The sequence below is a fragment of the Mandrillus leucophaeus genome, unplaced genomic scaffold (assembly GCF_000951045.1).
Source record: "Mandrillus leucophaeus isolate KB7577 unplaced genomic scaffold, Mleu.le_1.0 Scaffold713, whole genome shotgun sequence".
In the NCBI taxonomy this organism is placed as follows: domain Eukaryota; kingdom Metazoa; phylum Chordata; class Mammalia; order Primates; family Cercopithecidae; genus Mandrillus; species Mandrillus leucophaeus.
Window position 1 is genome coordinate 394,207 of NW_012107731.1, and position 25,400 is coordinate 419,606.

The 25,400-nt window shown below is 37.5% G+C and overlaps 1 protein-coding gene across 1 annotated transcript in view; it reads left to right on the forward strand.

The window, feature by feature from the left end:
- MTMR8 (myotubularin related protein 8) overlaps positions 1-25,400 on the forward strand; it is a 106,528-nt gene that overhangs the window by 40,534 nt on the left and 40,594 nt on the right. The window contains exons 5-12 of the mRNA XM_011965031.1: positions 1,934-2,062; positions 3,242-3,376; positions 6,836-6,968; positions 8,302-8,411; positions 14,691-14,816; positions 15,950-15,999; positions 18,323-18,523; positions 21,178-21,306. Coding sequence (XP_011820421.1) covers positions 1,934-2,062; positions 3,242-3,376; positions 6,836-6,968; positions 8,302-8,411; positions 14,691-14,816; positions 15,950-15,999; positions 18,323-18,523; positions 21,178-21,306 — 1,013 coding nt within the window. The remainder of the gene's footprint in view (positions 1-1,933; positions 2,063-3,241; positions 3,377-6,835; positions 6,969-8,301; positions 8,412-14,690; positions 14,817-15,949; positions 16,000-18,322; positions 18,524-21,177; positions 21,307-25,400) is intronic.

The following is a 25,400-nucleotide window of genomic DNA, read 5'->3' on the forward strand; positions in this document are numbered from 1 at the left end:
AATATTGTCAATTTGATTGGATTGAAGTATGCAAAGTATTGTTTCTGGGTGTGTCTATGAGGGTGTTACTAGAGGGGAGATTAACCTTTGAGTCAGTGGACTGGGCGAGGCAGACCCACCCTTAATCTGGGTGGGCACCATTCCCTCAGCTGCCAGTGCAGCTAGAAAAAGCAGGCAGAAGAAGGTGGAATGAGCAGACTTGCTGAATCTTCCGGTCTTCATCTTTCTCCCATGCTAAATTCCTCCTGCCCGTGAATATCAGACTTCAAGTACTTCGGCTTTTGGATTCTTGGACTTACACTAGTGGTTTGCCAGGGGCTCTCAGGCCTTCTGCCACAGACTGAAGGCTGCTCTATCGGCTTCCCTACTTTAGAGGTTTTGGGTCTCGGACTGATCCACTACTGGTTTTCTTGCTCCTCAACTTTCTGACGGCCTACCGTGGGACTTTACCTTTTGATCGTGTGAGTCAATTCTCCTTAATAAACTCCATTTCATGTATACGTATATCCTATTAATTCTCTCCCTCTAGAGAACCCTGACTAATACAGGTAGCAATCAGGCCTGCTAGGATAATTTTTCTGCAGAGAGAGTCGTTGGTGTTTAAGTGATATCCCTGAATTGTTCATCTTTAACAGTGTTTTTACTATCATAGTAAGACTGTAATTGCAATGACTTTCTGGTAACATAGCTTTGAATGTCTACTAGGTATGGGGATTGATGAGCTGTGACTTCGCAGGGTCATCTGTGTGGTGACTTGTTAGGGTCATGCTTGAGAGGAATGAGTAGAGATTGGAAGGAAAATCTGTCCACCTCAAATGTGTGTCTGAGTCTTCCAAAGAAGGTCTGAAATATTCTTGTTGGTCTTTTTGATGTGTATAACCTTCTAAGCTGAACGGGGAGCTCCATTTATTTTTCTTTGTATGACCGTCTTCTCCAAAGTTTAAGTCCGGGTAAGGAGGTGGGTAGAAAACATTTTTAAATGGTCTACATTCTGGGGACATTGACTTTAATGAGTTACATAGAGCATTCTTGATCTTATCTACCTTTAACTTTTTTTTATTTTTGCCAGTTCAGTTTATATTTGTTTCATGTGTTGTTAAATGTTTAGGGGTGTTCTTTACTTAGGGGAGTGATTAGAATTAATTTTGCAATGTCAGGTCTGTGGTGTTATAATATTTTGTCACTGTCTTTTTGGAAATATGTATTTTGGTAACCACTAAAAGCTGATAAACTTGAGAAAATATATCAGTCTTTTCATAGAGTAAGTCACACCTAAAACGTCAACACCTCCAACCCCTAGACTAGTGGTTTAAAGGCCATTCATATATGAATACTAGGAACCTAGTATGCAGTTTACATATATAACTTTTTCCCTTGCTAGCAACAGGCTGGAATTTGCAATCACTCAAGCATTAGCTAGCTGGTATTTAATCATCTATTCCTCAGAAATAGAAATGAAAATATCCTTGGTATAAAAGCTTTTCCAAGTATGCTGTTATTTTCTAGAAAGGAAGGGATTGAGACATATAAAAACAAAATGTACTTTTAGAATTAGAATAACAAAAATCATAGAAACACATATAAAACCCCATCTTGAAATTCCTGCGTGTGCCTATCAGAGCAAAAACAATAACTGTAAACAAGTAAATTAATATGAACAGATGCAAATATGAAGCAGACAGGTGAAGGAGGAGAAAATATGATGTACTCTTTCATAAACTGCATACTAGATTCCTAGTATTCATATCTGGATGGCCTTTAAAATACTAGTCTGGGGGTAGAGCTGTTGCATTTTAGGTATGACTTACTCTATGAAAAGACTGACATATTTTCTCAAGTTTATCAGCTTTTAGTGGTTACCAAAATACGTATTTCCAAAGAGAGAGTTATATATAAATATATATTTATATATATTGTGTTTATTTTCTTTTAGATATGCAGCACCTACCCTCCTGAAATAGTGGTTCCTAAATCTGTTACCTTGGGAACGGTGGTTGGAAGTTCAAAGTTCAGAAGTAAAGAACGTGTCCCTGTGCTCTCCTACCTCTACAAAGAGAACAATGTGAGTTAAGCAAATTTCTCTAATGAGAATTATACTTGGCTCTGGAAGACCTGTTTTAAGTTTCATGCTGCCACTTAGTAGCTGTGTGACCTCAAGCAAGTTCCTTAACTTCTCTGGACTTTCATACTTCTGAAGTTTTTTGAGAGGATCTCAGGAGGAAATAATATATGTGTACCTTGTAAATTGTAAATTGTAAAATGTTATGCAGATATTAAGTGGCATTTTAGTGTGTTTATTTGTTTTTCTTTTTTTCCTTTTCTATGGGATCCAGCTTGGTGCAAAGTTGTGAAATGACAGGAAATTAGTTGTATACAGGATTTTTTGGGACTGTGGCCTCCCGGTAGAATACAGATATCCTTGATACTTTCTTACTGCTTTTCATGTAATTTCAGGTAGTAGTAAGAAAGCACTTGACTTCTCTGTGTTTCAGTCCCCTTACTTATGTAGGAAGTGATAATATTTATCACCTCTTGTAATCACTCTGAGATCTGGGGTTAGACAAATAGGCAAATTGTCAAGTGGGCAGCCATTCAAGTGCTAAAGAGTATAGTAATGCAATTGGGTGTCATACTATTGAAGTGAGTCGACCCCTTAAAAACCACATCAAAGTGTAATCAATTTCATTAACTAATCATTACCAGACATTCATGTTAAATAGTTACGTTGGTTTTGTGTTAAAGTGGCTTGAAATAAACCACCCTTCTGATTTGGCATTAACTTCCGAAACTAGTGAACCCTGTTCTCTTAAGACGCTGTAGATCTTTGCTCTATCTTGAATTCTGCTGCCTCTGCAAGCTTATGGTTTATGTGGGCAATATCACTGGGACTGTAAAAAGTGAAGCAGTTTCAGAAAAATAGCCCATTATGTATCGAGAATAGAATTTCACTAAGGAAATACTCAACGATGTGATTTTCTTTCTTTCTTTCTTTTTTTTTTTTTTTTCTGTAGTCTGATTTGCCAAGACTGGGTTGGTAATTAGAGCCACATGCCCAGGGTAGGCAGGAGGTTAAGCACAATGTCAATGGAGAATGACTTTAGAGTCACATTTCTCTTTGCTTTGGACACTATCTTAAGTTGGCTTAGCCGCTCCCTCTACTCATGGAACCTGGCCAGGGTCAAGGAAGATTTTTGACCATTTGTGTATATAATCACTCAACTGACACACTTTTTCCTTACAGGCTGCCATTTGCCGCTGTAGCCAGCCACTCTCTGGATTTTACACTCGCTGTGTAGATGATGAGCTCTTGTTGGAGGCCATTAGCCAAACAAACCCAGGGAGCCAGTTTATGTATGTTGTAGACACAAGACCAAAGGTATCTATTTGTCACTGATGTCTTTGATATTTCTGCCTCTTGCAGTCTTCCTCCTCATATATTGAGACATGCAGTGTTATTGGGGAAGTTAGGTTTGTGTATGTGTGTTTATTACTTCGGACATTGTGTAAAATCATTTCAGGAAGTCATTTGGGGCTCCTTTTATAAGGTGGTCACTGACAAGTGAGGTTATGAGAGGGTAATTCGAACAACCCGGCTTTGCCACCTCAGTGTGACATCCTGCATAGAAGGCTTATTAGCATCCCTCATCTTTTTTACCAAGTCTATTCCTTAACCAGAATTTTCAGTATTCCCATTCTGGGGTCCAAATTTACTGTCCGAGAAAGAGCTTCAACTTAGACATTGGAAACTTACTACAACCAACGTATTTTTTTTCTGTAAATGTGTTAGGTCACAGTAGTTTAATAATACTTTGGTTCTCCCAAAGCGCCAGGGTTCACAAATTTTACTGCTATACGATTAACAAAAAATCTTTAGCTCATGTGGCAGTAATTCTTTTTTAGCATCTAGCACTGTTAGCTGGTTAAATTTTTTCCAGTTTACTACAGTGCAGTTTAAATCTTGGTCCCAGAGAATAAAAAAGACCAAGTTCATAAATTTGCCATGGATTTTGGCAGTGGACATGGATAGACCTAGTCAAATCCTTTGATCTTTCCAGTAATTTAATACTGCATGATTTGTTGCAATGTGTTTTCTCAGGCTTTGTCTCTTTCAAATGTGAACATTGCTGAATAGAGTGTCCTCATATTAACCTAAGTGTCAGCTTACACTCCTCTCTGCATTAATTCCTTAACCTTCAACGTTTTGTCTAGCTCTATATGGGCTGTAGAAGAACTCATTGTGTCCCACAAAGAATAGATTCCCTATTCTTAAATGTTGTCCTTTTTACAAACAGCCCCAGAAAGAAATGATTTTGCTTATAATTTGGTATGTAAAGTGTGGCTGACTAAAAGGTTTCATTGCTGATTCTAGTGATTACTAAATTGGTGATTTTCATCTAAGCCTATGCCAGATGGTGGTGACTTAAGAGTTGAGAAGTTGGATGTACATGAAACCAGATAGTTGCCTTAGACAGCTTTCTGCCCCATCTTTGTGATCCCTCAGTGGCTATTCTCCAGAGCTACCTAGGACTGACTGAGCTCAGGAGAGAAAATAATTTCCCTTTCTGCTCAGGTCCATCCTTCAGTTTCTCAGAAGCTTGCTGTCTTGTTTCAACCATAACCACATCTGAAATTCCGTGATTGTAAAGAGTTTAATCGCGTCTGTATCTTTAAACATTAAATAATCTTAAAATAGTAAAGAGAAATATACCAAGCTTTGAAGGAACAAAACAGTTGGTGCCTTTTGTTCAAATCTAACACCAAAAAGCCCCTTTTATGTTCCATTTTCCTCTCTCCAATTTGAGCAAATTGAGACAGGCCTAGAAATATCTGGCATTCCCTCTCTTCTGGATGGCTAGATCTGTACTTTTAGTAGGAACTAGGTTATACTGACAAAATTTTGTTCTAGGAGTCAGTCAAACCTGTGGTCAAATCCTGCTTTCAGCCTTTATTCATATCATCTTGGGCAAATTGGTTCATCTCTGTGAGCCTGTTTTCTTTTGGGGATAATATTAGTACCCACTTTGAGAGGCTGTAATGAGGATTAAATGAGATAATGTACATAAAGGATTTAGCACAGTGTCACGCATAGTAGGAGCTCAGTAAATATTACATTACAATAAATATTACATCTGGCATTCTGCAATTGGAAAGAGTTTAATCGCGTCTGTATCTTTAAAGATTAAATAATCTTAAAATAGTAAAGAGAACTACAGCAGGCTTTTGAAGAAACAAAAGGGTTGGTGCCTTTTGTTCAAATCCAACACCAAAAAGCCCCTTTTAATAGGTTCCATTTTCCTCTCAGTTTGCCACCTGAATATCAAATAGGTATCTGTTACTCAGATCTGCCAGACATATTTTTAAAGAGTGAATACTGGTATGAGGTAACTCATTATCTGCATTAGGTGGCCTACCCAGACCTGGGTAGTGACTACTGTAATTATTATTATTATTGTTATTTTTGCTGAGGCATCACTCATAACAAACATCCTTGCTACTAGGTGACTATTGCTTATGCTTCCACAGGTGTTCCTTTGACATTTGTCATTAATTTAATGAAAGCTCAGTAACACTATCAATGTGATAAAAGATCAAAATTACCATCACATTTCCCCTTTTAACAGATGTCTTGCATTGTAAACAGAATATGTTTAGCACACTGACTTTTTTCCCTCTGCGTGTTCTAACTTGAATAGTTTGTGCTTTGAGATTTTTGTATCTTTTAATACAAAAATTATACCCTGTCCACATACATGCTCCTCCTGTCTTCTGAAATGCACCATATTGGGAGATGAGAAAATAGGCCCAGAAAATAGAAAATCACTTAATTAGTAAGATGGTCATTATCATAGACAGTCTCTTGGCTTCCTTCTAGTTAGTCTATTCATATCTCCGCAAGTCTCATTTACTCCCTACCCCACCCAGCATTCTTCATATGACCTAGATATTTTCTGATTACCACAAGCTGAACATAGTGTTAAAACAATTGGTGGTGTCTCCATTTCAATTTTGTCAGTGAGTAAAAGTCATTTATCTCATGCAGTCACATTTTAGACATTTTTCTAGAACAGCTATTTAAAACTAATTGGGCTTTTGTGGTGGTTTATGCCTATAATCCCAGCACTTTGGGAGGCCAAGGCAAGAGAATTACATGAGTCCAGAAGTTCAAGGCTAGCATGGGGAACAGCAAGACTGCATCTTTACAAAAAAAAAATTGTAAAAAAAATTAGCCCAGCATGGTAATGCACGCCTGTAGTCTTAGCTGTTCAGGAGGCTGAGGCAAAAGGATTGCTTGAGCCCAGGAGTTGGAGGCTGGAGGGAACTCTGTGATTGTGCTGCTGCACTCCAGCCTTAATGACAGGTGAGACTCTGTCTCTTAAAAAATAAATACAATTAATTCATCCTAAAGCTCTTAAGCTTCTTTCTAGAGCTTCTCAGTTGTAAATATTTTTGAACTTTTGCATGTTTCTCAGTATAAAACCCTTTCAGCTGAGAAAACATTTGTGGTAGGCAGCTCAAAATTATTATTTCAGTTTTTTAGATCAGATATCCTCATAGCTGCTATATCCTTTATCTCTTAAGAAAGGTTTTCATAATGAAACAAAACACTATGTCTCCCTATTTTTCCCCTATATGAGTCTGTTACTAAAAGTACCTGATGTAAAAACTAGTGAAATTCTCTCCATTCCAGAATGTATCTCATCTGATTTAACTTCTTTTTAATTGGGATTAAAAAGAATTATGATTTTAAACTGTTCAGAATGAGGCATTGAGATTGATGAACTCCATTCTTTCATCATCTGACCTATCTGCTCTATTATGTTATCCACTATTGCAGTTGAATGCCATGGCTAACCGAGCAGCTGGGAAGGGATATGAAAATGAAGACAACTATGCCAACATTCGCTTCAGATTCATGGGCATTGAGAACATCCATGTAATGCGGAACAGTCTGCAGAAACTCTTGGAAGGTACAGGGATTTCACCTTGGCTAGGCAAGCGGCCATAGCTTTGCATTATTATGTAAGCAGAAAGCATGCCTGATTTGAGGTGGAATATAAAAGCAAGCAGGTGAGCAGAGTCAGTAAGTGGTTAGGTGTTTAACTGTCGTACGAATCTAGCTTACATAGTACTGAATTACAGCAGCGTTGGTCTGGAAAAAGGAGTAAGATGTTCAGTTTCATAATTCGATAAAGTTCATCTGGGTCTGGTCTAGTTGGTATGAAAATTATTTCTCTCCGTAGAAATACAGAGGTTGATTTTCAGGGATAGGCAAACCAACATAAGTATTAAGTAAATTTGGGGTTGATTTTATCATCCTCAAGGTAAGAAATTACCTTATTTAATTTGGTATAAGGATTTAGTCTGATTTCATCACTATGCTGATGAAGCTGAATTTAGACCTCAAAAGAATAAAGTTGATATCAGACAGTTTTGGTGATCTGTTATCGACTACAAAATGATTAGGGTCAGAAAGGAGGCAAGGTGGGATTGGGGCCTTACAAGACTCTTGGGTGTAGAACATTTCTCCTAAAACCACTACCCAGATTCCATGATGTTCTGTGTCACTTCAGGCAGAGATAGTGAAAACCTGCCTTCTTTAGTGAACTCCCCGTTCTTCCTCTCCTTTCTTCAATTTCTTACTTGTGTTGTCTGCCATGACCTCCCCTTTACATCACCCTTGCCAGATCTCATCTGCTCAGTCTGCATCCCTTTTAAAATATTAATGTCCCTCTTCCTTAGGTCTTTTACTCCTTTCTTTTTTGCCCCAGAATATGTTATGGAAAAGGACTTTGTTTTACAGATTTTTAAGGCAAAAGATTTCCCTCTGCTGGCTAATTATTGCAGAGTGCATAAAAATTAACTGGTAATTTTTTTTTCAACGTGTTGACAGAACAGGGCTACAGGGAGTAGATGGGGATGTGGGAGTAGAGACAGATGCTGAGGGCCTTCAGAGTTAGCATAAGTGGGTGGGATTAGGATAGGGATCAAATATGTTTTCTAATCAGGGGAGGTATGTTTTCCTGTAGATGCTAATTCAGTCTTCTGGCTCTCTTCTTGAGAGATTTCTAAGGGCTTGAGAGTGGGTTCTACAGCGTAATAAAGCAGGGGCCCAGGCTAAGAGATCTGGTAGGCTTTAGACCTAGTTCTGTCCCTGACTCACTGTGTGGTTTCTAACTAATCATTTAACCTTTCTGCCTCAGCTTCCTCACTTTACAATATGGAGATCCACTTTCTCCCCTTTCTTAATGAATAAATCGAGTTGATCATGAATTTCAATCTCTGCTTCCTTTTCTACCTTAGTTTGTGAATTGAAAACTCCAACAATGAGTGAATTTCTTAGCGGCCTGGAGAGCTCAGGGTGGTTAAGACACATTAAAGCTATTATGGATGCTGGAATTTTCATTACAAAGGTAATAATCAGGACTTTTAAAATTGCACTGACTTTAATTATGAGATATGTTGAAGTAGTAGTGTGCCATGGAAAGAATATTGAAAAGAAAATCTAGTTTCTAGATTCAGCTCTGCCACTAATTCACTGTGTGCCCTTGGGCAAGTCTCTTTTCTTCTCTGGGTCTCAGTGTCTCCATCTTTAAACAAGGTGGTTGAACTAAAATCTAATGTTGTAACTTTCAGGCGGCCACAGAATTCTTTGGGAATATTATTAACCCTCTCCCCAACTGGAAAAATGAACATATGATGGTACATACAGAAAATGAACCTCAATTTCAGAGGGTCCACAGAACCCTGGACTTCACATTAAAAACTCTTAGATGATCTCTAATCGATAAGTGATAATAATTGATCTCTGGCTCAGTTATTCTATGATGTATTTTTGTGTTGATACTAAGGTATTAAGTACAAGAGTGTGTGTGAAATAAATGCAGAGCTTACGTATCTATGAGTTTTCAGAACTCTGAATACAAAGACCTATTTTTTTAAACGTCTTTGTATAGATCTGCCTCCAAATGCAGTCTAGGTAGGCTTTGTCACCCTGTGTTTATGCTGACCCATTTATTTTCTGATCTCTAGGACCCTAGGCTCTGTAGCCTTTGTTAACTGGTTTGTTTTCTTACAAAAAACAAAAACAAAATTCAGTGTATATTTTATCATTTTGACATTTTGTTTTTATGTATTTCTACATGAGAACTCTCCCTCTTCATCCCACCCCCATTATTTGTTAAAAGTAAAGGAGATAATGACTTTTCATCCATCTGCTATAATTTTCTCAGTTGAAGGCAATGTTATATATAGCTTCTGGCTTAAAAGGTTTGAAGATTGTATGTAATTAACTGCCTTAAATATCCAAGCCCTAATGCTTTTTGCTTTCCTAGTCCTGTTGCCTGCACTTTTCATTGTTATTGATGTTCACTATATGACCCTGTCAGTTGTTTCAAGCGCACTATTCTAACTATTCTTTGTTCTGTTCCTTTTTCATAGATTCTACATCCATATATCTATAGTCCCTTTCTGAAATCAAGTTTATTAGACCAAAGAGAGTGAGGATGGATAAGAGGGAGATCTGATAGACAGTACAGCCTTATAAATATTGGTTGAATTAAAATGAATGAACCAAAAAGATAGGCTTGGATTGCACAGTGTTTCTGTGTTCCCTATCTCTATTACCACCTATCCAGTATCCCAAGCTTGAGAACCTCAGTCAGCCTTGAATTCTACCTCTTCTCCTCCATCTGGCTATTGCCAAGTCCCATGTGTTCTGCTTCAAAAGTGTTTCTCAAATCTGTCCTTTCTTCCCAGTCTCCACTGCTACTTCTCTAGTTAAGATAGCCACAACACATTGCCCACAGTATAATAACCTCTTAACTGCTTTACTTGGCTCTAGTAGTTACTCTTTAGTTTGGGAACCAAATTGCTACTAAAGTTATTTTTCTTGAACATGTCTGATCATGTCACTTTAAACTCAAAATCCTCCATTGGTTATCAATTCTATTGCCAATAAGACCTCATAAGCTTGACATTCAGAGTCTTTCACAATGTCACCCCAACTTGGCTGTAGTGGACCTCTTGCTATTCTCTAACATACTATGTTACTTCTTTTTCTCTCTCTTTTTTAAATGTTTATTATATTTACTTGTTTTCTCATTACAAAAGCAGTACATGTATATTATCAAAGAAGTAAACATTTCAGAAATATATAACATAAAATGTAAACATTCCCCATAGTTTGTCCCCCAGTGCACACACATCACTGATAGTAGTTTAATGTTTATGTCCCTCGATCAGCACTGTCCATTCGAATTTTTTGTGATGATGGAAATATTCTCTATCTGTACTGTCTAATACAGTACCACTACATGTGGAAATTGAGCACTTAAAATGTGGCTAGTGAGACTGAGGAACTGAATTTATGACTTTATTTAGTTTTAACAAATTCAAATTTAAGTAGATATAGGTGGCTAGTGACTACCATATTAGACAGTGCCGTTGTAGAATTTTTCAACGTATAGAGTTACACATATTAATACTTTGTGAAATGAGCTCATACTGTGCATACTGGGGTTTTTTTGTTTTGTTTTGTTTTTGTTTTTGTTTTTTTTGAGACAGAGTTTTGCTCTCGTTGCCTGGGCTGGAGTGCAGTGGTTTGATCTCGGTTCACTGCAACCTCCGTCTATCGGATTCAAGGGATTCTTCTGCCTCAGCCTCCTGAGTAGCTGAGATCACAGGAGCATGCCACCACGCCTGACTAATTTTTGTATTTTTAGCAGGAACGGGGTTTTGCCATGTTGGCCAGGCTGGTCTTGAACTCCTGACCTCAGGTGATCCACCAGCCTCGGCCTCCCAAAATGCTGGGATGACAGGTGTAAGCTACCATACCCGTCCCATACTGTTCTTTAATTGACCTTTTATACTTATACTATTTAATGAGCATTTGTTAAGACAGTTCAGTCAGTACTACATCATTCTTTTCAGCAACTATGTTATATTCCATTGTAGTAATTTACCATAGTCCCCTGTTGATGAAGAATTTAGTTGTTCCTAATTTTTCGCTAATGCAGATATTGCTGCATCAAATATTCTTAAACATGTATCTTTATAGAAGTGGATTTTCTGAGTCAAAGAGTATGAATGTTTCAAATTTTAATAGATGTGGCCGAATTGCCCTCCAAGTAGGTAATACCAGTTTCTATTCCTATCAACAGTGCCTGTTTTTCCATTTTGGCAGCAATGGTTATCATCAATCTTTTTGATCTTTGCCAGTGTGATAGGTGATACATTTTATATTATGTTTTAATTTGTATTTCTTTAATCATTAGCGAAATCCAGCATCTTTTTCTGTCCACCAGTGACTTTTGACTCCGTTTGGAGCCCTAAACAAAGAACATGGTTGCTGCCATCATGCTCTACCTACTACCTGAGGTGTCTGCTTAATTGAGAAGTCAAAAAGGTTGAAAAACTTTTTTCCAGATCTCTTTAACTCCTTTTTTACCTGCAACCTGACTACCTTTCTAGGAATACCATTTTTTCTTGTACCCCATTACAGAGATTATTCATTGTCCCGCATCATATGAACCACATGACCAAGGGCAGTTTCACTATTCTTGCTCCTTACAAAAGCCCCTCCTCCTTTCAGATCTATTTCATTTAGCTATACCACCCTATACACCTCCTAGTTACTCTTCCCCCTCCATTAAGGATGTTGGGAACAGCCTTGCCACCTTCTTTTCCATCCTGGTTCTTCCCGTCATCTGAAGAGATTTGAATGTCAATGTACAATTTATCAAACATTCTGCACTTACAGTTCTTTGGACTTTTTATAATTCCAGCTTTCACATCCTTAATCCAGCTAGCATAGTTCTTCTATCTCATGGAAACCTCTGCACTTTTAACTCCTCTTTTTCAAACTTCTTTTTTCTTCCCTGTATACCAAGACCGGATAGTATAGCACTTCATCCATGCCACCTTGTCTCTTATCCTTCCACCCTACCTGCCCTGCTAGCCACGGTCATTCTCTGCTCTTACACCCTGACCTCTAAGCATTGCTGCAAATAAATATATCCCATAGATATGTTAGTTGGTACTATCACAGGTTTATGCTTGATAGTCTTAGCTGAGGTCCTGTAGTTGCAGGGCCACGGAACAGTTATTTTATGTGTATTTGGTTGGCTCCCAGTCCTGTTTCACCAAGCAGATATTCCTTGTACCTTGCTTTCAAACTGGCTACATCATGGTAACTTCCCTTCTATAAGCCCATATTGAAACATGTCCTTCATGGAAAAAATGTATGTAATACCTCTTCTCACTATTATCCTTACCAAATTCTTCGCTATCTCAGAGGGCATGGTGCCCCATCTTCTGTGTAAGGATACTCACTCCACCTATATTTGAAATTCCATCTCTTCCTACTTTAAGGAACCAACTCTATCGGTTAAACCCTCTTTGTCTTACATTTTCAACCTATTATTTTCGACTGGCTTCTTCCCTCAGTAGTATGCTCAAATGGTTTCTCATTCCTAAAGAAAAAGTACTTTTTCAGTCTTCTAGCTATTGCCCTCTTTCCTCTTGGTTATAACCTTCTGAAAAGTAGTTAGTCTTTCCTATTAGTACTTCATCTCCCTTCACCTTTCAGCCCACTGTGATCCAATTTTCATATATTGCTCTTCCAGAGGTCTTATGACCTTTGATTTGTCGTATCTAAGACTCACTTGTTAGTCTTCACTCTATTTTGACCTTTCTGTTGCATTTGGCACTGTTCACTCCTTTTCACTTTGAACCCTTTTTATAGTCCTGACTTTTATCCAACTACTCCCTCCTGGATCTTTTTTTTTTTTTTACCTTTTGGGCTTTTTTGAACAGGCTGACTCTTATGATAATCCTCCTTCCTCTACATGCCCTTTAAGGGTCACTGCTTTTTAAGGTCTTTTCTTTTGTCACATTTGGTCTCTGCCTGGACAGCGTCAACTATGCACACAGTGTATACTACTGTCTCTATTCAGATAGTGGTGAAATCTATACTCTGGCTCAGATCTTTCCCTCTTCTGATCTTTAAACCCACATATCCAATTGTCCCACTGGACTTTCCATTAGATGTCCCTGAACTACCTCAAACTCTCCATGGCCAAAACAGAAATCTTACATATCCCCACTACTACCTAAAACTTTCTTTTGTGTTCATTATTTAGTCTAATGGCACTACCATCCACCTGGTTGCTAAACCACACATTTCAGAGTTATCTTTAAGTTTTCCTTCTCTTTCATCCCATGTCTAGTCTCTCACTCTGTCCTGTTAAAATGTTCATAATTAAAATCCCTCTTCTGTTTTTCAGCTCCACTGCTACTACCTTACCTCAGGCCTATATGGACTTTCACGATTTTAGTAGCTCCCTAACTGGTCTTCCTATATCCAAACTCATGTCCTCTCAATCCATTCTCCTTACTGCCACCACAGGGATCTTTCAACGATGTACATCTGATCATGGCACTCCTCTGCTATCAACTCCCTATTGCCATCAGATAAAATGTATACCTGATTTGTCTGACCCTTGTCCTCCTAGCCGGCTCTGTCACTCCTTGTTCTCTCACTTCCAGCTTAGCCTGAGCCATTAAGTGTTCTTCCTCTATGTCATGCCTCCTTGCAGTGTACACTCTGTTACATCATTCTCCAGCCTGAAATGTCCTTTCCTCCTGGTCCATCTGATAAATTCCTATTCATCTTTCCAGACCCACCTTAGTTGTCTCCTCCTCCCTGGTTATCTTTTGTGCCTTTGTTATACCTGGCATGGATTTTTACCTTTTATTTTTCATTGGTTTGCAGCCATGCATGTAAGTGTTTGTCTCTTTTGTATTCCCAGTGCACATCATAGTGCCTCTTGTACAGTCACTCAATTATTGGCTAGGTGTATGGATGAATGAATGAATGAGTAAATTAATGTCCTTCTTCACCTAAGGAAATCCTACTCCTTCTTCAAGGGTCGAGCTTCCCTGGCTCCTGCAAAAGAATATTGTTACTATACATTACTGTATATTACCAGTAGTTTTTCCATTGTATTTTAATTATTTATTTATCTTCGGTCACCCTGACTAGTTTGTGGGTTCCTTGAAAGCAGAAACTGAGTCTTATTTTTGTATTTCTAATACCTGGCACATAGAGGCGCAAAATTGTTAGAATGAATAAGTGAATGGTCAATATGTACCATTGCCAAAATTTCCCAGGTTGAGTAACTGCCCAGATTTTTACATCATTCTGATTATATTTATATAATCGCTTATTAAAGTGACCTAAGACAGGCGAGCACCTCCATCTTATGTTGAAAGCATTTGTGTTAGTAAGCCTAAAACAGCTAGAGGAGATTGTTGTCAGATCTGGGACTAGAATGCAGAGCTGTCTGTGTTTTTGAGTGTGAATTCTTCCTCCAGTTCACCTATTCCTCTGAGAATTGATCCTTGGTTTCTTCAGAAGCTTAGTGAATTTAGAAATTCCCTCATTTTTCTTTTTGCCCTGCATTATGGGTTAGTTTTGATATTCTTTTCCTATTTGGTAAGCTGTCCCTCTCTTGCACTCCATTGTTTTCCTTTTCATTCCCCATAGAAGATGCTAACTTTATGAGAAAAAATTAATGTAGCCCATAAGACCAGGTTCTCTGTGCTTTAGGGACTGTATTTGGCAACTCTTTAACCCAACAAGCTATGCGAGGGTTGCTTATGGTACTTTTTTTTGCCTCTTGTCTTCACAGGCAGTGAAGGTAGAAAAGGCCAGTGTCTTAGTCCATTGTTCTGATGGGTGGGACCGCACAGCACAAGTCTGCTCGGTGGCTAGCATCCTCCTAGATCCATTTTATAGGACATTCAAAGGACTCATGGTAAGAGAGCACGCTACTGTATTTTACTTTGTGTAAGAGACAGATTGCGACAAAATAAAAAGAACTCTCAAACAACTTTTTTTTTTTTTGCCAGAATTAACTCTAAGTCTACAAAAATAGCTTTTTCAATTTAGCTTCTTTTCATTAAATTTAGGTGTGTACTATCTGTATACTTTCTTTTGTATGTTCAACATACTTCTTACCTATCAGAACATAAGTTATATGTAATAGACTACTGTACAGAGTAGGAAAAGCTCAAAAAGTTTGCAAAACTTAATGGATGACTGTTAAATAGGCTGTCCAAGGGGCTCATCATCTTTAACATGTCAGCTTTTTGAATGTCAGACTCATGATTGTTTTCTAGTGCTGAATCTAAGGCCTCTTAGTTGATCTTTCTAAGAAACAGAACTCACCATAGTGGTTTATTCTCATTTCTTTGGAAAGCTTTTTCTTTTTCTTTTTTTTTGAGATGGAGTCTTGCTCTGTCACCCAGGCTGGAGTGCAGTGGTGCAATATTGGCTCATTGCAACCTCCGCCTCCTGGGTTCAAGTGATTCTTGTGCCATAGCCTCCCAAGTAGCTGGGATTTCAGATGTGCACCACCAAGCTCGGCTAATTTTTGTATTTTTAGTAGTGACTGGGTTTCGTCACATTGGCCAGGCTGGTCTCAAACTCCTGGCCTCATGTGATCTGCCCTCCTCAGCCTCCCAGAATGCTGGGATTACAGGTGTAAGCCACCATGCCTGGCTGGAAATTTTTTTTTTGATGGTTAAAAATGGTTTTGTTACTAGTATAAAGCTAAGAGCTGCCTTTGGATTTCTGTTTTTCAAAGTTTGAGTTTAATATCGTGCTTGTCAGGATTGCAATTAGTTATGGCTCAGTGGCTTGTCACACATCATGTGAAAGCCAAAGGAAATTTGACTCTGGATATGTCTGAGAGCATCTGAAATTTGAAGGCACCCTGTATAGGCCTGTGAATGAAATCTAAGTTACTTACTTAGTTATCATTTAGGAAATTAACTATTTTATGATCAGTTCAACCATTTCAGCAAAGTGTTTTGACATTCTTGTGTGTATAATTAATTCATTTTATGATTTTCCTAATGCAAACTCTTTCTTTTGTATAAAATGAAGATCTTGATAGAGAAGGAATGGATATCCATGGGCCACAAGTTTTCCCAAAGGTAAAAATATACTCATTTTGAAGGAAGAGGCTGAGGATAGTTCATTAGGGTGAAGTATGTCAAAACCTCAGTATGTACATGTAAAAGAAGGAAGAGGAAGTTGAACATTGCATAAATCTCTTTTCATCAAGAAACAAGTATTCTAGATACTATGCTAGGGCACTAAGGTGACAAAAGTAACCAGAATATTATCCCTGTTTTTAAGGAGTACAAGTAATTATATCAAATTGTTAAATATTTCAAGGAAGAAAAAGGCATCACAGGCTACAGAAGGAAAAGTGCTTAACATTGCACGAAGAGGTCAGGGTAGGCTTCCAGGAGTACACAGCATTTAAGGATGAATTTTTGGAAATGAGAAGAAATTTAATAGGAAGAACAAGGGAATGAGGAGGTCATTCAGAGGGACTAATATCAAGATAATGCACCTTAAAAGGTGCACCTTTTATCTTTTGAAAGATAAAAGGTGCAGATTTTTTCTTTTTTAAGGGGTGAGGATAAGGGCTTATATTTTTCTGTTGTCTGCCATAAACCAAACTGCTTCACTAAGGCTTTATCTGTGTTATCAGAACAATCGATAAATATTTGTCAAATGCCTAACAATGTGCTGTATATTATATCAAACACTAAGCTGATTCCAAAGGCAAATAAAATTTGAGATTTGACTGGGCGCAGTGGCTCATGCCTGTAATCCTAGCACTTTGGGAGGCCAAAGCGGGTGAATCGCCTGAGGTCAGGAGTTTGAGACCAGCCTGGCCAACATGGTGAAACCCCTTCTCTACTAAAAAAACAAAAATTTAGCCAGACATGGTGGCGAGTGCCTGTATCCCGACTCCTTGGGAGGCCGAGGTAGGAGAACCGCTTGAACCTGGGAGGTGGAGGTTGCAGTGAGCCAAGGCCACACCATTGCACTCCAGCCTGGGTGACAAGAGCAAAACTCTGTCTAAAAAAAAAAAAAAAAAAAAAAAAAAATTTGAGTTTTACCCCAAGGAGATTATAATTCAGGTCTTATTTTCCCCCATTGATATGTGTTCATTTAATTTCATTTGGTTGCCACTCTCTAGCCATCTGGGTCCATGTATTTATTCTTCCTTCACCCACAAACTTTGGACCAGTCATTATGTTAGGTATTGAGAAGACGGAGTTGAATCAGATATAGTCTCTATCTCTTCTGTGAAAGAAAAGAAAAATCAGTGATGACAGTGTAGTATGGTAAGTGCTTAAGACAGAGGAAAATATAAACTAAGGAAGTTTACCCATTCTGGGGCAAAGAAGGCTTCCTGTAATAGCTGACATTTTAACTGAGATTTAAAGTATGAGTAGATGTTTTTTAGAAAGGGAGAAAGCATTCTAGCTACTGATGTGTTTTAAACCATAAAGGCATTAAACAGGATTATGTGTTTGAGGAGCTGCAAGCAATTCAGTGTGACTGGGTCAAAGGGTGTGTAGGGAGAATAGAGGAAATGAGGCCAGGGAAGCGGAGCCAGAGGAGAAGATCATTCAGAGCCCTGGTTTTTTTTTTTTTTTTTTTGTTTAAAAAAAAAAAACGCTAAAACACTTGAGTGTTTTGTGTACATAGTAAAGCTATATTGGAGGACTTTGGACAAGGCAGTGACATGATGTTTAGATCTATATTTTACAAATATCCCTCTGACAGCATGCAGAAGATTGAAATTGGTGGCAAGGGGCTGAATTAGTAGGCTACCAGAATTGATGAGGGCCTGAAAAAAGACAGAAGCAATGGGATAGATACAAGGGTATTCAGGAAGTAGAACTCACCAGAAGATGGGAGGAAACATTAAACAGTTCTGGGATGAGGTTTCATTCATGTACTTTAATAAATGTTTCTTAAATACTAATTTTGTGCCAGACACTATGCAGTAAACAATATAGATGTGGTCATTGGTCACATAGAGCTAAATGTAGCTATTTAAATTAAATTAATTAAAATTAAATACAATTAAAAATTCAGTTCCTCAGTCACAGTATCCACATTTCAAGTGCTTAACAGTTAGTGGCTGCTATATTGGACAACACAACTGTATAAATTTTCCATCATTGCAGAAAGTTCTATTGGAAAGAGGGTGTATAAAAAAATAGACTAAATGACCAAAGGGTTTAGAGTATGGATGACAGTGAAGGACACCAGCAGCTAAGAGGTCTGCTGGGATTAACTAGCTTTGAAATTCTGGCTGGCATTTTGGTATGAGGTGTTTCCTTGCTGCTGCCAACAGAGACAAAAGATGACCCTCCTACAGCCTATTCCCAACAGTGTAATCCTTAATGCTAACTTGTGTCTTCCTTTACCTTTATTTGCATCTCTCAGGTGTGGCCACCTCGATGGGGACTCTAAAGAAGTGTCCCCTATCTTCACCCAGTTCCTAGACTGTATCTGGCAATTAATGGAACAGTTTCCCTGTGCCTTTGAGTTTAATGAAAACTTCCTGCTAGAGATTCATGACCATGTTTTCTCCTGCCAGTTTGGAAACTTCCTTGGTAACTGCCAGAAGGATCGGGAAGATCTAAGGTGAATTTACTTTGTGAGAAGACACTGAACAGGGAGAAGGGGGTCAGTGCCAAAAGAATGTACCTACCACCCTGAATTTGACATAGCAGTCAAGAAAGGGGAGGAGATAACAATAATAAAAAGAACTTTTGAAGCATAAAGCACTCAATGTTTGCACAGAGATCTCTCAGAACCCTGAGATTTCTCATCTGTAAAATAGGGATAATAATGCCTACTTTTTAGAGCAATCATGAGGATCCAATAAAATAATGGATGTACAAGGCCTTTGCAAATAATTAATTGCTGTGCAGGTACAAGTAGTCATTATCTACAGTCCTTTCTCACTCATATCAGAGATCACAAACTAGCAGCTCGTAGGCTGAACCCAACCCAACAGGCATGATTTGTTTAGTCTGTGGAGTATTTTTTTAAACTCCTAATTAGTTGCCAACATTTTTGTTTATTTCCGTACGTGTTTGGGGAACAGGTGGTATTTGGTTACATGAATAAGTTCTTTAGTGGTAATTTGTGAGACTTTGGTTCACCCATCTCCTGAGCAGTATACACTGAATCCAATTTGTAGTCTTTTATCCCTCACCCGCTTCCTACCCTTTCCCCCGAGTTCCCAAAGTCCATTGTGTCATTCTTATGCCTAGTTGCTAACATTTAAATATCAGTAGATTTCACATAAAAATCCAGTTATTTTAGAATGTTTTTTATAAATATTCTGAAAAATCAGGAGCTTTGGCAACACTAGACTGTGTTTTCTCATGATAATAATAAGCTAGAGGTGAATAGTAGCTGTTCCATTTGGATGAGGCAAACTCACTCTTGTTGACTGCAGTTCTTACCATTCTCTATAGTTTATTCTTAGCCCATTTCTAATGTTATCTGCCTAGTTCTAGCAGGCAATTGAGTTTGCACCCCTCTCTTAAACTAACATCTTGGCAATATATGAGACATAAGTACTTTTTGAAATTGACAAGGTAGAGCTGTTATGAACAGTATCTTCGTTATTTTAGAGACAGAGAAAAAGAAATAGAAAAGTAGCTGTTTCACAACTCACTCCTATTTCACAGCTGTTGGCTGAGTTAGTAGTTAGCCCAACTCACAGGGCCCTTTATAGCATAGCCAGGATGACATTACTTCTCTGTGATTTGGTTTTCCTGTCAACATAGAGAACAATAATAAGTCTTTCTGTTTCAACATTTGTATTTATTTGGTAGTGTCTCTCTTGATGCCATGTATGTTTCTCTCTCTCTCTCTCTTTACAACTAGACCTTTGTCACTTTCTCCCCAAATTCTTTTAAGATATTCATTCTGTCTTTGTTTACCTATGCATTAAAACCGAGACTCTTTTCCATAATCTTTTTCCTTCTCTTAAAATCAAGTCAATATATGTGGTATTTTTCACACAAATCTGGATATCCATTTAAAAAACATAACAGTTGAACATTTTAACATATTTTAAAATAGTGATTACTTAAAATAAGCAGAAGTGTCATTCATTCATGAACGGAAAAGCACGGGCTTTAGAATCAGGCAGACTTGGGTTCAAACTTTGGCTCTGTTACCTACTAACTATGTGACCTTGAGCAAAATAATATTTAGTATCATTTTCTCGGTAATTTTGGGCTAAAATATCTCAAAAGGTTTTATTGGGAAAATTTAAGGAGGTATTTTAGGTAAAGAGTTTGGAACAGTGTTTGAACACATAGTAAATACTCAACAAATTAGTTACTTTACCAACGGAATTTTTTTTTCTGTTATAAACCAACAGCAAATGAGAAAGATGGATATACAGAGCCTTTGGCCTCACTGGAATGCTCTAACAATTGTAAAAGTTACAAGACCACAATTTTAGGTCTTACTGCTTATATCACTCTTCATTTCTCCTTTAGCTTCCTTTGACATGGTGTGTGTGCAAATGACCTTCTCATGAATGGTTATACAGCAGCTCTCTTTGGGAACCAGTGGATCTCATGTATTTTGAGGTGTTAACTAAGGGACTTGCTTACTGGTTAAGCAGGCTCCCCATGGTCTCAACTAAAGTATAAGAATCAGTTCTGTAATATAAATGCCATAGTCTTTAGTTGCCCACCTGGGATAGCTCATGAACATTTTCTAGTATAAATTTCCAATTGTCTTTCACTATGTTAAACCTTCTGAAAGGAGGAGAAGCTGGCTTTAAGTAAAATGAAAAATAGAAGAGCCACAAATTCACCCCGTAGAACCTATCTCTTAACTTACCAGACTTTTAAAAGCAATTCCAGAATTTTTAAAACCAGAAAAGTCATTAGTTCATAAAATCCTTGATTTGGAAGATAACTTAGAGGTCACATTTAACAGTGAGGAAATAGGCCCAGAAAAAACTCGGGATTTTCTTAAGATCACACAGCTGTTCCACACAGAGACTGGACTTAGAATCTCCTGTTCTCCAATATGGAACTCTTTCTAGCCTCTCATTTATTTTAAAGATGGATAAATTGAAGCCTAGATAATTTGTTACTCCATCAACACTTTTTATCTACTTATTTTTCTTCTGTCATATCCTGTCCTCCTTTCTTGAGTTGGGTTAGTTGTTAGTAAAATTTGCTGCTTATCAGTTCAACAGGACTATTGAGATTACTTGCTTACTGCTTTTAATTTTTTGGCTTGTTTTTCTTTTCTAACAGAGTCTATGAGAAAACACATTCTGTGTGGCCTTTCTTGGTTCAGAGGAAACCAGACTTCAGGAACCCTCTCTATAAAGGCTTCACTATGTATGGGGTACTCAATCCTAGTACTGTGCCCTACAACATTAAGTAAGTTCTTAAGTTTTTCCCTCCTTTCTTATAGCAGGTCCCAGGGTCTCAGCTTCCTTGCTTCTCCTTAGATAGCTGCCACCATCTGTACAAGCCTGGCTATGGAGTAGGATACTCTGTCCTCATATCACCCATACCTTGCTGCTTCTGAAAACAAGAGCCCAATTCCTTTTGGTTTTCAGGGCTTTGCTCTTACCTGCTTAGGGAAATAGATAAGAAATTGTAGTTGATTTGTAGGAATACAGCCAGTCAAGATAACATTTGTTTGATTCATTTACTCTTCCTCTGTATCTTCTACTTTTCTGTCCCTTACCCAATAAAGAAAAGAAAAATAAAGGAAACCAGGAGAGTGCTGGTAATGTTTGTTATATTTTTCCAAAGCTTCTGCAGGCTGAAGCACTCACAAAGAGTGCAAAGCAGACATTAATATATTTATTAGCTCTAATAGCTCATTTTGTGGATTCTTTAGGATTTTGTAAATGTAACATCATGTCATCTCTGAATAGAGAGTTTTATTTATTCAGTTGCAATTTGGATGTCTTTTATTTCCTTGCCTAATTGCTCTGGCTAGAACTTCCAGTACAGTGTTGGGTAAAAGTAGTGAAAAGAGGCACCTGTGTCCTGTTCCTGATTTTTTTAGGGGGAAAGCTTTCAGTCTTTCACTATTGAGTATTGATGTTAGCTGTAGGTTTTTCACAAATTTCCTTTTTCATGTTTCGGATGTTCTCTTCTGTTTCCAGTTGAGTGCTCATTGTATTTTTTTTTTTTTGCTATTATTATATTTTAAATTTTAATTGACACAATAATTGTACTACATATGGGATATAGAGTGATTATGCTGTATTTGCCTTTGTGTGCCCGGCTTATTTCATTTAACATAATTTCTCCAAGCTCATCTGTGTTGCTGTGAATGACAGCTTTTCTTTCTTTTATATTGCTAAAATAATATTTCCTCGTGTGTATATATCACATTCTCCTTCTCAATCCATCCGTTTATGAACATTTAGGTTGATTTCATATCTTGGCTATTGTGAATAGTGCTGCAATAAACATGGGAGTGCACATACCTCTTCGACACAATGACTTCATTTTCTTTGGATATATACCCAGTAGTGGGATTGCCAGATAGATCATAGGGCAGTTCTATTTTTATATTTTTAGGAAGTCCATAATGTTTTTCATAATGAATGTATGATTTACATTTCCACTGATAGTATGTGAGCATTCCCTTTTTTCCACATCTTTGTCAGTGCTTGATATGTTTTGTCTTTTTGTGAATAGCCATTCAAACTTGGCGAAATGATATCTCATTGTGGTTTTGATTTGCATTTTCATAATGATTGGTGATGTTGCATTTTTTTCATATACCTATTGGCCATTTGTATGTCTTCTTTTGAAAAGTGTCTATTCAGATCTTTTGCCCATTCTAAAATCAGATTGTTTGCTTTGCTATTTAGTTGAGTTTCTTATATATTCTGGTTATTAATCCTTTTTAGAAGGATAGTTTGCAAATATTTTCTTCCATTCTGTGGGTTGTCTCTTCACTTTGTTGATTGTTTCCTTTACTGTGCAGCAGAAGCTTTTTAGTTTGATGTAATCCCATTTGTCTACTTTTGCTTTTGTTACCTGTGCTTTTAGAGTCATAGCCAAAAAATCGTTGCCTAGTCCAATATTATGAAGTGTTTTCCCTATGTTTTCTTCTAGTAGTTTCATAGCTTTCAGTCTTTCATTTAAGTTTTTAATCCATTTTGAGTTGATATTTGTATGTGATGAGAGATATGTACCTAGTTCCTTTCTTCTGCATATGGGTATCCATTTTTTTTTTCAGCACCATTTACTGAAGACTGTACTTTCCCCAATGTTTGTTCTTCACACCTTTGCCTGTGTATGCATTTGTTTTTCTAGGGTATCTATTCCATTGGTCTATGTGTCTATTTTTAGATCAGTACCATGCTGTTTTGCTTACTATAGCTTTGTAACACATTTTGAAATCAGATAGTGTGATATCTTCAGCTTTCTTTCTTTCTTCCCCCCCCCCAAGTTTGCATCAGCTATTTGGGATCTTTTGTGGTTCCATACGAATTTTAGGATTCTTTTTTCTATTTCTGTGAAGAATGCCATTGATATTCTCATTAGGGATTACATTGAATCTGTAGATCACTTTGGATAGTGTAGACACTTTAACAATATTAATTCTGCCACTCCATGAAGATGGGATATCCTTCTGTTTATTTGTGTCCTCTTCAATTTTCTCCATCAATGTTTTATAGTTTTCAGTGTGAAGATCTTTCACCTCCTCTGTTAAACTTATTCCTAGGTATATGTTTTTTGTAACTATTGTAAGTGGGATTGTTTTCATGATTTCTTTTTCAGATAGTTTACTATTGATGTATAAAAATACTGCCGATTTTTGTATCTTGCAACTTTACTGAATTTGTTTATTAGCTCTAGCAGTTTTTTGGTGGAGTATTTTGGGTTTTCTGTATACGGTGAACCCTTAAACAACACGGATTTGAAATGTGTGAGTCCATTTATATGTGGATTTTCTTCCACCTCTGCAACCACTGAGTCAGCAAGACAATCCTTCTTTTTCCTCTTCCTCCGCCTACTCAACACAAAGATGACAAAGATGTAGATGTTTGTGATGATCTACATTCACTTAATTAATAGTAGATGTATTTTCTCTTTCTTATGATTTTCTTAATAATATTTTTTTCTTTAGCTTATAAGAATACACTATATAATACATATAACATACAAAATAGGTGTTAATCAATGATTTATGTTATTGATCAGGCTTCTGGTCAACAGTGGGCTACCAGTAGTTATGTTTATTGGTAAGTGAGAACTTATACATTGATTTTCCAGTGTGCAAGAGTCTGACAATTCTAACACTGGTATTGTTTGAGGGTCAACTGTATACACTCATGTCATCTGCAACCAGGGATAGTTTAACTGCCTTTCCAATTTGGCTAACTTTCATTTCTTTTTCTTACCTAATTGCTGTGGCCAGGAATTCAAATACTAAGTAGAACAGAAGTGGTAAAAGCAGGCATTGTTGTCTTGTTCCTGATCTTAAGGAAAAGCTTCCAACTTTTCCCTGTTCAATATGGTGTTAGCTGTGGGTTTGTCATATATGACTTTTATTTGTAGTGAGGTACATACTTTCTATACATAATATGTTGTTTTTATCATGAAGGGATATTGAATTTTGTCAAATGCCTTTTCTTCATCTATTGAAATGATCACATGGTTTTTGTCCTTCATTCCATTTAGTGTTCTGTGTCACATTTATTGATTGGCATATGTTGAGCCATTCTTGCATCCCTGGGATGAGTTCCACTTGATCATAGTGAATAATCTTTTTAATGTGCTGTTGAATTCTGTTTGATAGTATTTTGTTGATGATTTTTGCATTTGTGTTCATCAGGGATATTCTTTTTCAATTGTGTCCTTGCCAGGCTTTGCTATCAGGGTAATGCTGTCCTTATAAAATGAGTTTAGAAATATTGTCTCCTCTTCAATTGCGTCAACTAGTTTGAGGAAAATTGGTATTCGTTCTTTAAATGTTTGATAGAATTCAGCAGTGAAGCCATCGAGTCCTGGGCTTTTCTTTGATGGGAGATTTTTTATTACTGTTTCGATTTCATTACTCACTATTGGTCTGTTCAGATTTTCTATTTCTTCTTTTTTTTCTGTAGAAAAGTTATTTTTTCTTTTTTTTTTATTATACGTTAAGTTCTAGGGTACATGTGCACAACGTGCAGGTTTGTTACATATGTATACAGGTGCCGTGTTGGTGTGCTGCACCCATTAACTCATCAATTGCATTAGGTATATCTCCTAATGCTATCCCTCCCCCCTCCCCCCACCCCATGACAGGCTCCAGTGTGTGATGTTCCCCTTCCTGTGTCCAAGTGTTCTCATTGTTCAATTCCCACCTATGAGTGACAACATGCGGTGTTTGGTTTATTGTCCTTGCAATAGTTTGCTCAGAATGATGGTTTCCAGTTTCATCCATGTCCCTACAAAGGACACAAACTCATCCTTTTTTATGGCTGCATAGTATTCCATGGTGTGTATGTGCCACATTT